Source organism: Salvelinus alpinus, chromosome 10 (genome assembly GCF_045679555.1).
Source record: "Salvelinus alpinus chromosome 10, SLU_Salpinus.1, whole genome shotgun sequence".
Lineage (NCBI taxonomy): Eukaryota > Metazoa > Chordata > Actinopteri > Salmoniformes > Salmonidae > Salvelinus > Salvelinus alpinus.
In genome coordinates, this window is record NC_092095.1 from 15,947,283 (window position 1) to 15,964,782 (window position 17,500).

Genomic DNA, 17,500 nt, shown 5'->3' on the forward strand with positions numbered 1-17,500 from the left:
GGAGCCATTGCTCCTTCGCCCATGAGTATTTTTAGTTTTTCCTCTGGGTTTAATAAGTTAAAATTGTGAATAAATGTAGTCATTTCTGTGAATAATGAATCTCTTGGTGAGGAATATTTATCACAGTAAAGGAGAAAGTGCATCTCTGTTTCTACCTCCCCTGTCGTGCAGTGACCACATACACGCTCCTCTTTGGGTAGCCATGTCTTTTTATGTCTGCCGGTTTCTATTGCCAATCGGTGGTCACTCAGCCTGTACTTGGTAAGGATCTGTCTCTGCTTCGTATCTCTGACAGAGTAGAGATAATCAGCCAATTCATATTCTCTGTTTAGGGTCAGATAGCAATTTAGTCGGCTTTGGGATTTTGTTTCGTTTTTCCAATGTTGTATATATGAGTCCTTTGAGTTCATGATTTTGTTTATTGGAATTCTTTCTTTTGAAGCAGTGCTGGTGTCAGCTTGGTTGGTTAGGTCCTACACCAGCTGACTGAGAGTGCTCGTTTCTGGGCTCAGCTCTTGGGTTTGAAGTGCTTTAAAACCTCTCTGGGATAAGTGGGACGATTGCGTCCCACTTGGCCAAAAGCCAGGGAAAATGCAGAGCGCCAAATTCAAATAAAATGATATAAAAATCAAACTTTCATTAAATCACACATGCAAGATACCAAATTAAAGCTACACTCGTTGTGAATCCAGCCAACATGTCAGATTTCAAAAAGGCTTTTCGGCAAAAGCATAAGATGCTGTTATCTCTCTCTTTCTCTCTCTTTCTCTCTCTCTCTCTCTCTCTCTCTCTCTCTCTCTCTCTCTCTCTCTCTCTCTCTCTCTCTCTCTCTCTCTCTCTCTCTCTCTCTCTCTCTCTCTCTCTCTCTCTCTCTCTCTCTCTCGCTCTCTCTTTCTCTCTCACTCTATTTCTCACTCTCTCACTCTCTTTCTCAATCACACAGACACCTGCAGCTTGCCTGCGTACCCCCCTCCTCCTCTCTCTGAGGTCTGTTTTGTGCTCTAGCAGAGGACCAGTTAATAAAGCCTGTAGCCTGGCCTTTTGTTTCTGCTCATTGTTCATTAGGCTGCCAGCTATGGAGGCACACTTGATATGCTTGGCTTCCCCGGGTGTATGGAGGTTGGGGGAGGGGTGGTGATGTGGGTGTGGTAGGAGGTCAGGGATGGGGGTAGGGGGTAGCTGCACGGATGGCTGCAATGCTAGTAGCAACTGTTGTTGGTGAAAAGTAAAGCTTGCAAGTGACAGTCACACACTGAATACACCTCCCCTGCTGTTCACAGTAATGACTAGAGAATCTCTCACACAAAACACTGCTACTATTTTATTTGATGAGGAAATTTAGGAAGCCCAGCTAGGCACACACACACACACACACACACACGCACACGCACACGCTCACACTCACACGCACACGCGCGCACGAACACATGCACACGCGCGCACGCACACACGCACACACGCACGCGCACACGCACACGCACATACGCTCACACAAGCACACACACACACCCGCACACAGGCACACAAGCACACACACACGTGGGCTCACAACACACACACATACACACAGTATGAATCCTAGCACTTTCGGCATCCTTGTGTGTCTGAGAAATAATAGATTTTTCAAATGAACTTTTGAAGACACCTTTTCAAAAACTCCACTTTGTCTCTCCTCACTTCGTCTCTCCTCACTTTGTCTCTCCTCTCCCCACTTTGTCTCTCCTCTCCTCACTTCATCTCTCCTCACTTTGTATCTCCTCTCCTCACTTTGTCTCTCCTCACTTCGTCTCTCCTCACTTTGTCTCTCCTCACCTCGTCTCGTCTCTCCTCACTTTGTCTCTCCTCTCCTCACCTCGTCTCTCCTCACCTCGTCTCGTCTCTCCTCTCCTCACTTTGTCTCTCCTCTCCTCACTTTGTCTCTCCTCTCCTCTTTGTCTCTCCTCTCCTCTTTGTCTCTCCTCTCCTCTTTGTCTCTCCTCTCCTCTTTGTCAGTACTATCCGGCTTTTCTTCCGTACGCTTATTCACATCCTTTCATTCTTCTAAGCACACTGATTTGTTTTGTTGTCTGCTCAGAAAAAGGAAGATAAATATCCTTTGTTCTTTTCTCCTTCCTACATTTTCCATTTTAAACATGGTTTTTGCCCGACTAGATAACAGTGTCCCAGTTTACTGTGCTTCAGGTATCAACAGGTTAGCTGTCTGTACGAATCGAGAGCAAAGTCACTCAAATGATTCAGGTCACCTTTGACCTTGACCATCATTCAAAAAGCATTCTCCTACAAATGTTAACAGTCTCTCTGCTCTATTCTCCTCTCGCCTACAGCACTTGCAGAAGCAGGAGAGTGCGTGTGGCAGTGAGCAGTGTGTGTACTACTGTGCCCTGTGTGACTACTCCACCAAGGCCTGTCTGAACCTGGTGCAGCACGCTCGCTCCCCACGCCACCAGCAGAACGAGGGTCTGAGGAAACTACAGCTCCACCAGCAGGGACTGGGAGGAGAGGAGGACGGCCTGAGTCTACACCAACTCTACCATGTTAAAGAATGCCCTAAACAACAAGGTAAGGCCAATGGTTTATTAATGGTTTTATATGGCCTTTCTTGGATTTGAATTGCCTATAATTCAAATATGGGACTTGCTGCTCTTACTCCTTGTTTCCCCCATCCTTTACCCAAACCCTACCCCCACACCATGTACCCCTCCCTCCCTCTCTCCCTCCCTCTCTCCCTCCCTCTCCTGGCCGTCCAGTCCACCTAATCTTCCAGAATGAGCATGCTGTTCCCATTATGGTGCTAGGCCTATATCACCAACACACACACACACACACACACACACACACACACACACACACACACACACACACACACACACACACACACACACACACACACACACACACACACACACACACACACACACACACACACACACACACACACACACACACACACACACACACACACACACATGCCACCATCCCACACGCAAGGACATCCCATGCAGGCGTGCAGGCAGACTTATGAAACTCTACCTTTGGAAGATTCTCTCTCACACAAACACACAAACACACATACATACATACACACACATCTCTCCCTGGAGTGAGCCTTCATTTCCTTTCTCATGACCAAGGCATTTAAAAGCACAGGGTCAGGGTTAACCCTAACCTAACCCTAAGCCCAGGGTCTGCCAGACACTAATAAGTGTAGCAGCACTGTAAAACATTCTGAGACAAAAAAAGAGGAATGGTTTTCGGTTACGGTTTGGAGAAGTGGGTTATGGTGTGGAGAAGTGGGTTATGGTGTGGAGAAGTGGGTTATGGTGTGGAGAAGTGGGTTATGGTGTGGAGAAGTGGGTTATGGTGTGGAGAAGTGGGTTATGGTGTGGAGAGGTGGGTTATGGTGTGGAGAGGTGGGTTATGGTGTGGAGAAGTGGGTTATGGTGTGGAGAAGTGGGTTATGGTGTGGAGAAGTGGGTTATGGTGTGGAGAAGTGGGTTATGGTGTGGAGAGGTGGGTTATGGTGTGGAGAGGTGGGTTATGGTGTGGAGAAGTGGGTTATGGTGTGGAGAAGTGGGTTATGGTGTGGAGAAGTGGGTTATGGTGTGGAGAAGTGGGTTATGGTGTGGAGAAGTGGGTTATGGTGTGGAGAAGTGGGTTATGGTGTGGAGAAGTGGGTTATGGTGTGGAGAGGTGGGTTATGGTGTGGAGAAGTGGGTTATGGTGTGGAGAAGTGGGTTATGGTGTGAAGAAGTGGGTTATGGTGTGGAGAAGTGGGTTATGGTGTGGAGAAGTGGGTTATGGTGTGGAGAAGTGGGTTATGGTGTGGAGAAGTGGGTTATGGTGTGGAGAATTGGGTTATGGTGTGGAGAAGTGGGTTATGGTGTGGAGAAGTGGGTTATGGTGTGGAGAAGTGGGTTATGGTGTGGAGAAGTGGGTTATGATGTGGAGAGGTGGGTTATGATGTGGAGAAGTGGGTTATGGTGTGGAGAAGTGGGTTATGGTGTGGAGAAGTGGGTTATGGTGTGGAGAAGTGGGTTATGGTGTGGAGAAGTGGGTTATGGTGTGGAGAAGTGGGTTATGGTGTGGAGAAGTGGGTTATGGTGTGGAGAAGTGGGTTATGGTGTGGAGAAGTGGGTTATGGTGTGGAGAGGTGGGTTATGGTGTGGAGAGGTGGGTTATGGTGTGGAGAAGTGGGTTATGGTGTGGAGAAGTGGGTTATGGTGTGGAGAAGTGGGTTATGGTGTGGAGAAGTGGGTTATGGTGTGGAGAGGTGGGTTATGGTGTGGAGAGGTGGGTTATGGTGTGGAGAAGTGGGTTATGGTGTGGAGAAGTGGGTTATGGTGTGGAGAGGTGGGTTATGGTGTGGAGAGGTGGGTTATGGTGTGGAGAGGTGGGTTATGGTGTGGAGAGGTGGGTTATGGTGTGGAGAAGTGGGTTATGGTGTGGAGAAGTGGGTTATGGTGTGGAGAAGTGGGTTATGGTGTGGAGAGGTGGGTTATGGTGTGAAGAAGTGGGTTATGGTGTGGAGAAGTGGGTTATGGTGTGGAGAAGTGGGTTATGGTGTGGAGAAGTGGGTTATGGTGTGGAGAAGTGGGTTATGGTGTGGAGAATTGGGTTATGGTGTGGAGAAGTGGGTTATGGTGTGGAGAAGTGGGTTATGGTGTGGAGAAGTGGGTTATGGTGTGGAGAAGTGGGTTATGGTGTGGAGAGGTGGGTTATGGTGTGGAGAAGTGGGTTATGGTGTGGAGAAGTGGGTTATGGTGTGGAGAAGTGGGTTATGGTGTGGAGAAGTGGGTTATGGTGTGGAGAGGTGGGTTATGGTGTGGAGAAGTGGGTTATGGTGTGGAGAGGTGGGTTATGGTGTGGAGAAGTGGGTTATGGTGTGGAGAAGTGGGTTATGGTGTGGAGAAGTGGGTTATGGTGTGGAGAAGTAGGTTATGGTGTGGAGAGGTGGGTTATGGTGTGGAGAGGTGGGTTATGGTGTGGAGAGGTGGGTTATGGTGTGGAGAGGTGGGTTATGGTGTGGAGAGGTGGGTTATGGTGTGGAGAGGTGGGTTATGGTATAGAGAGGTGGGTTACAGTGTAGAGAAGGCTGTTACGGTGTAGAGAGGTGGGTTACAGTGTAGAGAAGGCTGTTACGGTGTAGAGAGGTGGGTTATGGTATAGAGAGGTGGGTTATGGTGTGGAGAGGTGGGTTATGGTGTGGAGAGGTGGGTTATGGTGTGGAGAGGTGGGTTACGGTGTGGAGAGGTGGGTTACAGTGTAGAGAGGTGGGTTACTGTGTAGAGAGGTGGGTTATGGTGTGGAGAGGTGGGTTATGGTGTGGAGAAGTGGGTTATGGTGTGGAGAAGTGGGTTATGGTGTGGAGAGGTGGGGTATGGTGTGGAGAGGTGGGTTATGGTGTGGAGAAGTGGGTTATGGTGTGGAGAAGTGGGTTATGGTGTGGAGAAGTGGGTTATGGTGTGGAGAAGTGGGTTATGGTGTGGAGAGGTGGGTTATGGTGTGGAGAGGTGGGTTATGGTGTGGAGAGGTGGGTTATGGTGTGGAGAGGTGGGTTATGGTGTGGAGAGGTGGGTTATGGTGTGGAGAGGTGGGTTATGGTGTGGAGAGGTGGGTTATGGTGTGGAGAGGTGGGTTATGGTGTGGAGAGGTGGGTTATGGTATAGAGAGGTGGGTTACAGTGTAGAGAAGGCTGTTACGGTGTAGAGAGGTGGGTTACAGTGTAGAGAAGGCTGTTACGGTGTAGAGAGGTGGGTTATGGTATAGAGAGGTGGGTTATGGTGTGGAGAGGTGGGTTATGGTGTGGAGAGGTGGGTTATGGTGTGGAGAGGTGGGTTACGGTGTGGAGAGGTGGGTTACAGTGTAGAGAGGTGGGTTACTGTGTAGAGAGGTGGGTTATGGTGTGGAGAGGTGGGTTATGGTGTGGAGAGGTGGGTTATGGTGTAGAGAGGTGGGTTACGGTGTGGAGAGGTGGGTTACGGTGTGGAGAGGTGGGTTACTGTGTAGAGAGGTGGGTTATGGTGTGGAGAGGTGGGTTATGGTGTGGAGAGGTGGGTTACTGTGTAGAGAGGTGGGTTATGGTGTGGAGAAGGGGGTTATGGTGTAGAGAGGTGGGTTACGGTGTAGAGAGGTGGGTTACGGTGTGGAGAGGTGGGTTACTGTGTAGAGAGGTGGGTTACGGTGTGGAGAGGTGGGTTACTGTGTAGAGACGGTGGGTTACGGTCTGGAGACGGGGGTTACGGTGTGGAGACGGGGGTTACGGTGTGGAGAGGTGTGTTACGGTATAGAGACGGGGGTTACGGTGTGGAGACGGGTGTTACGGTGTAGAGACGGGGGTTACGGTGTGGAGACGGGTGTTACGGTGTAGAGATGGGGGTTACGGTGTAGAGACGGGTGTTACAGTGTAGAGACAGGGGTTACTGTATAGAGACAGAGTTACGGTGTAGAGACGGGGGTTACGGTGTAGAGACGGGGGTTACGGTGTAGAGACTGGGGTTACTGTATAGAGAGTTGGGTTACTGTGTCGAGACGGGGTTTACGGTGTAGAGACGGGGGTTACGGTGTGGAGACGGGGGTTACGGGGGTTACGGTGTAGAGAGGTGGGTTATGGTGTGGAGAGGTGGGTTATGGTGTGGAGAAGTGGGTTATGGTGTGGAGAAGTGGGTTATGGTGTGGAGAAGTGGGTTATGGTGTGGAGAAGTGGGTTATGGTGTGGAGAAGTGGGTTATGGTGTGGAGAGGTGGGTTATGGTGTGGAGAGGTGGGTTATGGTGTGGGGAAGTGGGTTATGGTGTGGAGAAGTGGGTTATGGTGTGGAGAAGTGGGTTATGGTGTGGAGAAGTGGGTTATGGTGTGGAGAAGTGGGTTATGGTGTGGAGAAGTGGGTTATGGTGTGGAGAGGTGGGTTATGGTGTGGAGAAGTGGGTTATGGTGTGGAGAAGTGGGTTATGGTGTGGAGAAGTGGGTTATGGTGTGGAGAGGTGGGTTATGGTGTGAAGAAGTGGGTTATGGTGTGGAGAAGTGGGTTATGGTGTGGAGAAGTGGGTTATGGTGTGGAGAAGTGGGTTATGGTGTGGAGAAGTGGGTTATGGTGTGGAGAATTGGGTTATGGTGTGGAGAAGTGGGTTATGGTGTGGAGAAGTGGGTTATGGTGTGGAGAAGTGGGTTATGGTGTGGAGAAGTGGATTATGGTGTGGAGAGGTGGGTTATGGTGTGGAGAAGTGGGTTATGGTGTGGAGAAGTGGGTTATGGTGTGGAGAAGTGGGTTATGGTGTGGAGAAGTGGGTTATGGTGTGGAGAGGTGGGTTATGGTGTGGAGAAGTGGGTTATGGTGTGGAGAGGTGGGTTATGGTGTGGAGAAGTGGGTTATGGTGTGGAGAAGTGGGTTATGGTGTGGAGAAGTGGGTTATGGTGTGGAGAAGTAGGTTATGGTGTGGAGAGGTGGGTTATGGTGTGGAGAGGTGGGTTATGGTGTGGAGAGGTGGGTTATGGTGTGGAGAGGTGGGTTATGGTGTGGAGAGGTGGGTTATGGTGTGGAGAGGTGGGTTATGGTATAGAGAGGTGGGTTACAGTGTAGAGAAGGCTGTTACGGTGTAGAGAGGTGGGTTACAGTGTAGAGAAGGCTGTTACGGTGTAGAGAGGTGGGTTATGGTATAGAGAGGTGGGTTATGGTGTGGAGAGGTGGGTTATGGTGTGGAGAGGTGGGTTATGGTGTGGAGAGGTGGGTTACGGTGTGGAGAGGTGGGTTACAGTGTAGAGAGGTGGGTTACTGTGTAGAGAGGTGGGTTATGGTGTGGAGAGGTGGGTTATGGTGTGGAGAAGTGGGTTATGGTGTGGAGAAGTGGGTTATGGTGTGGAGAGGTGGGTTATGGTATGGAGAAGTGGGTTATGGTGTGGAGAGGTGGGTTATGGTGTGGAGAAGTGGGTTATGGTGTGGAGAAGTAGGTTATGGTGTGGAGAAGTGGGTTATGGTGTGGAGAAGTGGGTTATGGTGTGGAGAGGTGGGTTATGGTGTGGAGAGGTGGGTTATGGTGTGGAGAGGTGGGTTATGGTGTGGAGAGGTGGGTTACGGTGTGGAGAGGTGGGTTACAGTGTAGAGAGGTGGGTTACTGTGTAGAGAGGTGGGTTATGGTGTGGAGAGGTGGGTTATGGTGTGGAGAAGTGGGTTATGGTGTGGAGAAGTGGGTTATGGTGTGGAGAGGTGGGTTATGGTATGGAGAAGTGGGTTATGGTGTGGAGAGGTGGGTTATGGTGTGGAGAAGTGGGTTATGGTGTGGAGAAGTGGCTTATGGTGTGGAGAAGTGGGTTATGGTGTGGAGAAGTGGGTTATGGTGTGGAGAGGTGGGTTATGGTGTGGAGAGGTGGGTTATGGTGTGGAGAGGTGGGTTATGGTGTGGAGAGGTGGGTTATGGTGTGGAGAGGTGGGTTATGGTGTGGAGAGGTGGGTTATGGTGTGGAGAGGTGGGTTATGGTGTGGAGAGGTGGGTTATGGTATAGAGAGGTGGGTTACAGTGTAGAGAAGGCTGTTACGGTGTAGAGAGGTGGGTTACAGTGTAGAGAAGGCTGTTACGGTGTAGAGAGGTGGGTTATGGTATAGAGAGGTGGGTTATGGTGTGGAGAGGTGGGTTATGGTGTGGAGAGGTGGGTTATGGTGTGGAGAGGTGGGTTACGGTGTGGAGAGGTGGGTTACAGTGTAGAGAGGTGGGTTACTGTGTAGAGAGGTGGGTTATGGTGTGGAGAGGTGGGTTATGGTGTGGAGAGGTGGGTTATGGTGTAGAGAGGTGGGTTACGGTGTGGATAGGTGGGTTACGGTGTGGAGAGGTGGGTTACTGTGTAGAGAGGTGGGTTATGGTGTGGAGAGGTGGGTTATGGTGTGGAGAGGTGGGTTACTGTGTAGAGAGGTGGGTTATGGTGTGGAGACGGGGGTTATGGTGTAGAGAGGTGGGTTACGGTGTAGAGAGGTGGGTTACGGTGTGGAGAGGTGGGTTACTGTGTAGAGAGGTGGGTTACGGTGTGGAGAGGTGGGTTACTGTGTAGAGACGGTGGGTTACGGTCTGGAGACGGGGGTTACGGTGTGGAGACGGGGGTTACGGTGTGGAGAGGTGTGTTACGGTATAGAGACGGGGGTTACGGTGTGGAGACGGGTGTTACGGTGTAGAGACGGGGGTTACGGTGTGGAGACGGGTGTTACGGTGTAGAGACAGGGGATACGGTGTAGAGACGGGGGTTACGGTGTGGAGACGGGTGTTACGGTGTAGAGACGGGGGTTACGGTGTGGAGACGGGTGTTACGGTGTAGAGATGGGGGTTACGGTGTAGAGACGGGTGTTACGGTGTAGAGACAGGGGTTACTGTATAGAGACAGAGTTACGGTGTAGAGACGGGGGTTACGGTGTAGAGACGGGGGTTACGGTGTAGAGACTGGGGTTACTGTATAGAGAGTTGGGTTACTGTGTCGAGACGGGGTTTACGGTGTAGAGACGGGGGTTACGGTGTGGAGACGGGGGTTACGGGGGTTACGGTGTAGAGAGGTGGGTTACTGTGTTGAGACGGGGGTTATGGTATGGAGACGGGGGTTAAAGTGTAGAGACGGGGGTTATGGTATGGAGACGGGGGTTACGGTGTAGAGACGGGGTTATGGTATGGAGACGGGGTTTACGGTGTAGAGACGGGGGTTACGGGGGTTACGGTGTAGAGACGGGGGTTATGGTATGGAGACGGGGGTTACGGTGTAGAGACGGGGGTTATGGTATGGAGACGGGGGTTACGGTGTGGAGACGGGGGTTATGGTATGGAGACGGGGGTTACGGTGTGTAGACGGGGGTTACGGTGTGGAGACGGGGGTTATGGTGTGGAGACGGGGGTTACGGTGTAGAGACGGGGGTTACGGTGTAGAGACGGGGGTCACGGTGTGGAGAGGTGGGCTACTGTGTTGAGACGGGGGTTATGGTGTGGAGATGGGGGTACGATGTGGAGACGGGGGTCACGGTGTGGAGACGGGGGTTACGGTGTAGAGATTGGGGTTATGTGTGGGCGGGTCGCTGTAATTTTAACCTGAAGACACTGTCATAGTCCATTATATAATCATTCCTATGCTAATGCGGTAGGGTGAAGTGAATGCTTAACTTGTTTTTGCTTTGCTTGACCTGTCGGGAGGTGGGGGACTAACATGTTTTGAATGGCATTCCAGCCACTATTAATGTATGTGAGTGTTAGACATTAATCTGTGCTCCCCGAAGTATCCTGTTTATTCACGGCCACGCAAACCAGATGTGAAAGAAGCTCTCCCTCTCCCTCTCTCTCTCTCTCTCTCCCTCTCACCTCGCACACACGCAAGCACACACACACACACACCCACACACACAATACACCCACACAATACACACACACAATACACACACAGCCTTGACCATATGGAGAATAGAATAGAGAGATTGCTGACATATTGACAGAAGTAGGCCATCTACACGTTTGGTTTCAATTAGAAGTGGATCAAAGGTGATTCAGTAACGTTCAGGGCCACAAGACAAGCCAGCTTAGATAAATCATTACTGTGCATTTTAACACACACCCCTATTCTCCCCCTCACTCTGCTAAAAGTCAAATTCTGTCTCTCACACCTTCTCTCCGCTCTCTCAGTTCCTGTTCTTTTCGGTCTCGGCCACAACTTACCCTGCAAATCTTTTTGACTTTTCAACCAGTGAACATAAGGTTTTAAACCTGTCCAAAGTAATACTCCCCTTCTGTACCTTTTTCAAACGTTCCACTCTTAAACACTCTGTCTTCTTTCTCAGTCGGTTGTATACCTCCATTCTCCTGCCACATAGTGAATTTCCACATGGAAGTGTAGGGTTTGAATCAACGACCGGTGCCCAAGCTCAGACACGATCTTGGATGCCCTGCTTTTGCCCACACTACATCATTTTTGGGAACAACGATATTCTTTCATGAGGCCCCTGGTATACACATTTGAAGTGTTTCCTTTTACAGTATACAGGAGATGGTTGGAGAGAAGTATAGATATTAATTTCAGACTTTTCAGAATATCTGAACTTTCTTTGCTATCCAGCAGCATTGATTCTATGATTACCTATAGGGAACACATGGGATTTGATTCTGTGATTACCTATAGGGAACACATGGGATTTGATTCTATGATTACCTATAGGGAACACATGGGATTTGATTCTATGATTACCTATAGGGAACACATGGGATTTGATTCTATGATTACCTATAGGGAACACATGGGATTTGATTCTGTGATTACCTATAGGGAACACATGGGATTTGATTCTGTGATTACCTATAGGGAACACATGGGATTTGATTCTATGATTACCTATAGGGAACACATGGGATTTGATTCTATGATTACCTATAGGGAACACATGGGATTTGATTCTATGATTACCTATAGGGAACACATGGGATTTGATTCTATGATTACCTATAGGGAACACATGGGATTTGATTCTATGATTACCTATAGGGAACACATGGGATTTGATTCTGTGATTACCTATAGGGAACACATGGGATTTGATTCTGTGATTACCTATAGGGAACACATGGGATTTGATTCTATGATTACCTATAGGGAACACATGGGATTTGATTCTATGATTACCTATAGGGAACACATGGGATTTGATTCTATGATTACCTATAGGGAACACATGGGATTTGATTCTATGATTACCTATAGGGAACACATGGGATTTGATTCTATGATTACCTATAGAGAACACATGGGATTTGATTCTATGATTACCTATAGGGAACACATGGGATTTGATTCTATGATTACCTATAGGGAACACATGGGATTTGATTCTATGATTACCTATAGGGAACACATGGGATTTGATTCTATGATTACCTATATGGAACGTATGGGATTTGATTCTGTGATTACCTATAGGGAACACATGGGATTTGATTCTCATGCCCTGCTCCAGTTGTCTCATCATTTACTCTAGCTGAATACCATACAACTACATTTGTGTGTGTGTGTGTGTGTGTGTGTGTATGTTTGTGTTTGTGTGTGTGTTTGTGTTTGTGTGTGTGTGTGTGTGTGTGTGTGTGTGTGTGTGTGTGTGTGTGTGTGTGTGTGTGTGTGTGTGTGTGTGTGTGTGTGTGTGTGTGTGTGTGTGTGTGTGTGTGTGTGTGTGTGTGTGTGTGTGTGTGGTTAAATGTGGGTTAAAGTGAATTTCCCCCATTTGTAAATCATTCTAATCTAAGAGCAATGCTTTTTACACACATATGAGCTCTTTAAATGGTTTTCCACTAAAACGGTTTAAATCTAAATCACTCACAGCCCACGTTTCATACTCGTGTGTGTGTGTGTGTGTGTGCGTGTGTGTGTGTGTGTGTGTGTGTGTCTGTGTGTGTGTGTGCATATTTCTGCTCTGCGAAGAATCAGCAGAGTTTAAGGAAATTGAGTTTATAAAGAATGTCAGTTTAGATCCCAGACAGTGAGAATGAATTCTTCCACGACATGGCACACAGAGTTCAACCATTTTGTTATCTGCCTTTAAACCTCTGCCAAAAGTCATTAGTCCAAATTAGATTGTTTTTCCTCATTTGTATAACAGAGTTAGATGGTGATTCGAGCTGATGTGAACAAAATAACGTAGATCCAAGTGAAAGTACATGCTGTACAAATATGACTTGTTCTCAGTCAAGGTTTGTCCATCATCGACATAGTTTTATGATGAAACTAATGGAGGACAGAGAATATTTGTGTTGGAAACAGACTGTTATGTCAATGAGGACAACAAACTGTTAAAAAATAAGACATGAAGAAATAAGACTGAAGCAAAGTGAAGTTAGTGTGCAGTAGTTGTGTCTGAGAGAGTTTATCCCTGTGTGTGTGTGTGTGTGTGTGTGTGTGTGTGTGTGTGTGTGTGTGTGTGTGTGTGTGTGTGTGTGTGTGTGTGTGTGTGTGTGTGTGTGTGTGTGGGGGGGGGGGGGGGGGGGGGGCTGTATATGAACCAGACCAATTAGATTGAGTCCTTTCTCCACACACCTGACCAATCAGAGAGAACTTTCTCCACCCACCTGACCAATCAGAGAGAGAACTTTCTCCACCCACCAGACCAATCAGAAAGAGACCTTTCTCCACCCACCAGACCAATCAGAGACAGAACTTTCTCCACCCAGCAGACCAATCAGAAAGAGACCTCTCTCCACCAAGCAGACCAATCAGAAAGAAACCTTTCTCCACCCACCAGACCAATCAGAAAGAGACCTTTCTCATCCATCACTTTGTGTCTTCTGTTCTTCCTTTTTCCTTCCTCGCTCGCTATAACAAAAGGAGATGGGTCTTATGGAGGTAATTATTCCTGAGAGCTTTCACCCTCCCTCCCTCCCTCCCTCCCTCCCTCCCTCCCTCCCTCTCACCTCTCCTCTCCTGCCCCTATGACTTAAAGTGTGTGTGTGTGTGTGGGGGGGGGGGGGTTCGCCTTTCACTGACTTAGGGGGCTGAACAACACTTTAAATGCTTCTGTGTGTGCATGTGTGTGTGTGTGTGTGTGTGTGTGCGCGCGTGTTTGTCTGTGAGTGTGTGTGTCTGTGTTTGTGCGTGTGCATGTCTGTTTGTGTCTGTGTGTGTGTCTGTGTGTGTGTGTGTGTGTGTGTGTGTGTGTGTGTGTGTGTGTGTGTGTGTGTGTGTGTGTGTGTGTGTGTGTGTGTGTGTGTGTGCGTGCGTGCGTGCGTGCGTGCGTGCGTGCGTGCGTGCGTGCGTGTGTGTGTGTGTGTGTGTCTGTGTGTGCATGTCTGTGTGACTGTGTGTGTTTCTCTGCCTATCCATTGTCTTCTCTGAGTGACAAGGCTCCGGGAGGTTTGTGTCTTGGTCAGATTAGTGCAGCCGTGCTAACCATTTCCATAACAGCTGTAGGCCAGTCGTGGGCCCTAATGGACACGGAGGACTGTGTGTGCATACGGTTTGCTGTTTAATTGTTTTTAAACCGAACATGCAGCCTTAGTTTATGCATTTGTTTGCTTTAACTCTGAGCACAATCATCAAAATGATCGTAAAGGTTTTACTATGGCTAGCTCTTGTCTTTCTCCCCTTGTCCTTTCTCCTCCTACCTTTCTCTCTCTTTTTCTGTTATTTTCTCCCTCCCTTTTTGGGAGCGATGTGGCGGTTTAGTAATTACAGAGGTTACTTTTCAGCATAATCTGCTCCGTCATACACTATATATACAAAAGTATGTGGACACCCCTTCAAGTGAGTTGATTCTGCTATTTCAGCCACACCCGTTGCTGACAGGTGTATACAATTGAGCACACAGCCATGCAATCTTCACCTCCCTCCCTCTCTCTTCCCCCCCCCCTCTTTCTTCTGGCATCCCTCCCTCCCCCTCTCTCATCTCTCTCTCCCATCTCTCTCTCTCTCTCTCTCTCTCTCTCTCTCTCTCTCTCTCTCTCTCTCTCTCTCTCTCTCTCTCTCTCTCTCTCTCTCTCTCTCTCTCTCTCTCTCTCTCTCTCTCTCTCTCTCTCTCTCTCTCTCTCTCTCTCTCTCTCTATTTCCAGGGTTTGTCTCAGTAATTTGTGAACATTACAAGACCATATATGGAGAGTTAGTGGAGTGTGAGAAATGTGATACACACACAAATACGCCATGTTCACTCTGCTAGCCACGGGCGCTACGCTAATGCAGTGGCGGCCATTTTCTTTCATAGACACTGCCTGGCTAGCTGCTTTAGAGTAATAGAAGTCTATCAACTCTATAGATTTTTTTTTTTTAAAGTAAAATATAGGACCTATGTGTATTTCCAGTCAGGAAAGTCCCTTTAACAGAACTGTGAGTGATGTATTCCCGCTATTGTGTAAGCTCTTTCCAAAGGAAAAACCTCATGTTGAGATCGACATAATCACTCTCCGGGGGATTTGATAGGTTTTATAGCTTTTATTGCCATGCAATTAAATGGAAACAATACCCCTCTATTTTAAATGATTTGTCAAATCAAAATAAGACGCTTTCGCTTGGGTATTATTATATTTTCAAGGAGCAATTTACCCACATTTCTCTAAACCATATTGTGGACGGCTGGCGAGGGAAACGATGTAGTCATTTTTGTTTAATTCCATCCAAGTGAATTATAATTGCTTTGCGGTGTGTGTGTGTGTGTGTGTGTGTGTGTGTGTGTGTGTGTGTGTGTGTGTGTGTGTGTGTGTGTGTGTGTGTGTGTGTGTGTGTGTGTGTGTGTGTGTGTGTGTGTGTGTGTGTGTGTGTGTGTGTGTACAAAAAAAATCTCTGTCTGTACTTCTGAAAAGGGCCATTTGACCATAAAGTATTTTTGGTGTGTGGCGACGGTATGGGCCGAGCTGATTGTTGTTCTTTGACAGAGCTTCTCTCATGGTAATAACAGTTAAATTGTTCCCTGATGTTCCAGTCAGAGGTTTTGTGTCTCCTGACATTTATAATTAGCTGCTGATTATCCAACATTTGCATAACGTTACCTGACTGACGTTAGACTTATTTACAATACAAAGCCCTGTGCCCGGTGTGTGTGTGTGTGTAGGCCTGCTAACGTGTGTTTGCATACTAAACCGTTACTAAAACATGACTTAACCTAATTGAGAGTACAAAGGACATTCACTGAGCTTTGTGGTTAATTATAATTTGAAACTATGAAATTACAAATGTACATAAAACAATATCCAGTGTCAGTGACCATGAAGATAATAGTCAATACACTGATATGAGGTCAAGGTAGAACAATGATTACCTAGCAACACACACACACACCAGTCTAAAGTCGTCTGAGCCGGTCTGAATCCATGGTGATGCTGGTACACACACCAGTCTAAAGTCGTCTGAGCTGGTCTGAGTCCATGGTGATGCTGGTACACACACCAGTCTAAAGTCGTCTGAGCAGGTCTGAGTCCATGGTGATGCTGGTACACACACCAGTCTAAAGTCGTCTGAGCTGGTCTGAGTCCATGGTGATGCTGGTACACACACCAGTCTAAAGTCGTCTGAGCCGGTCTGAGTCCATGGTGATGCTGGTACACACACCAGTCTAAAGTCGTCTGAGCCGGTCTGAGTCCATGGTGATGCTGGTACACACCAGTCTAAAGTCGTCTGAGCTGGTCTGAGTCCATGGTGATGCTGGTACACACCAGTCTAAAGTCGTCTGAGCTGGTCTGAGTCCATGGTGATGCTGGTACACACACCAGTCTAAAGTCGTCTGAGCTGGTCTGAGTCCATGGTGATGCTGGTACACACACCAGTCTAAAGTCGTCTGAGCTGGTCTGAGTCCATGGTGATGCTGGTACACACACCAGTCTAAAGTCGTCTGAGCCGGTCTGAGTCCATGGTGATGCTGGTACACACACCAGTCTAAAGTCGTCTGAGCTGGTCTGAGTCCATGGTGATGATGGTACACACACCAGTCTAAAGTCGTCTGAGCTGGTCTGAGTCCATGGTGATGCTGGTACACACACCAGTCTAAAGTCGTCTGAGCTGGTCTGAGTCCATGGTGATGCTGGTACACACACCAGTCTAAAGTCGTCTGAGCCGGTCTGAGTCCATGGTGATGCTGGTACACACACCAGTCTAAAGTCGTCTGAGCTGGTCTGAGTCCATGGTGATGCTGGTACACACACCAGTCTAAAGTCGTCTGAGCTGGTCTGAGTCCATGGTGATGCTGGTACACACACCAGTCTAAAGTCGTCTGAGCCGGTCTGAGTCCATGGTGATGCTGGTACACACACCAGTCTAAAGTCGTCTGAGCTGGTCTGAGTCCATGGTGATGCTGGTACACACACCAGTCTAAAGTCGTCTGAGCTGGTCTGAGTCCATGGTGATGCTGGTACACACACCAGTCTAAAGTCGTCTGAGCTGGTCTGAGTCCATGGTGATGCTGATACACACACCAGTCTAAAGTCGTCTGAGCTGGTCTGAGTCCATGGTGATGCTGATACACACACCAGTCTAAAGTCGTCTGAGCTGGTCTGAGTCCATGGTGATGCTGGTACACACACCAGTTTAAAGTCGTCTGAGCTGGTCTGAGTCCATGGTGATGCTGGTACACACACCAGTCTAAAGTCGTCTGAGCTGGTCTGAGTCCATGGTGATGCTGGTACACACACCAGTCTAAAGTCGTCTGAGCTGGTCTGAGTCCATGGTGATGCTGATACACACAGATGGACTTTCTGACAAGCATTTCGCTACACTCACATTATAATTTGTTAAATTAACAATGTGTATTTGACCAATAACATTTGATTTGATTTGACACACACACACAAACACACAATGTCCCTGGCCTACGTACATCTCTCTCTTTTCATCCTCTCATTTCCTTGCTTTTCTTTTACCCTCCCTCGCTCTGCCTCTCCTGTCTCCCACCTTCCATCTCCCATCATCTCTCCTTTCTCCCTCTGTCTCTCCTGTCTTTCATCTCTCTGCCCTCTCATTTTGTCTCTCCTGTCTTTCATCTCTCTGCCCTCTACTTCTGTCTCTCCTGTCTATCACCTCTCTGCCCTCTC

General features: G+C 48.3%; 1 protein-coding gene across 2 annotated transcripts in view; it reads left to right on the plus strand.

The window, feature by feature from the left end:
- Window positions 1-17,500, plus strand: part of LOC139531548 (zinc finger homeobox protein 4-like) — a 165,503-nt gene that overhangs the window by 107,102 nt on the left and 40,901 nt on the right. For both annotated transcript variants that reach the window (XM_071328080.1, XM_071328081.1), the window contains exon 6: window positions 2,325-2,559. In XM_071328080.1, coding sequence (XP_071184181.1) covers window positions 2,325-2,559 — 235 coding nt within the window. The remainder of the gene's footprint in view (window positions 1-2,324; window positions 2,560-17,500) is intronic.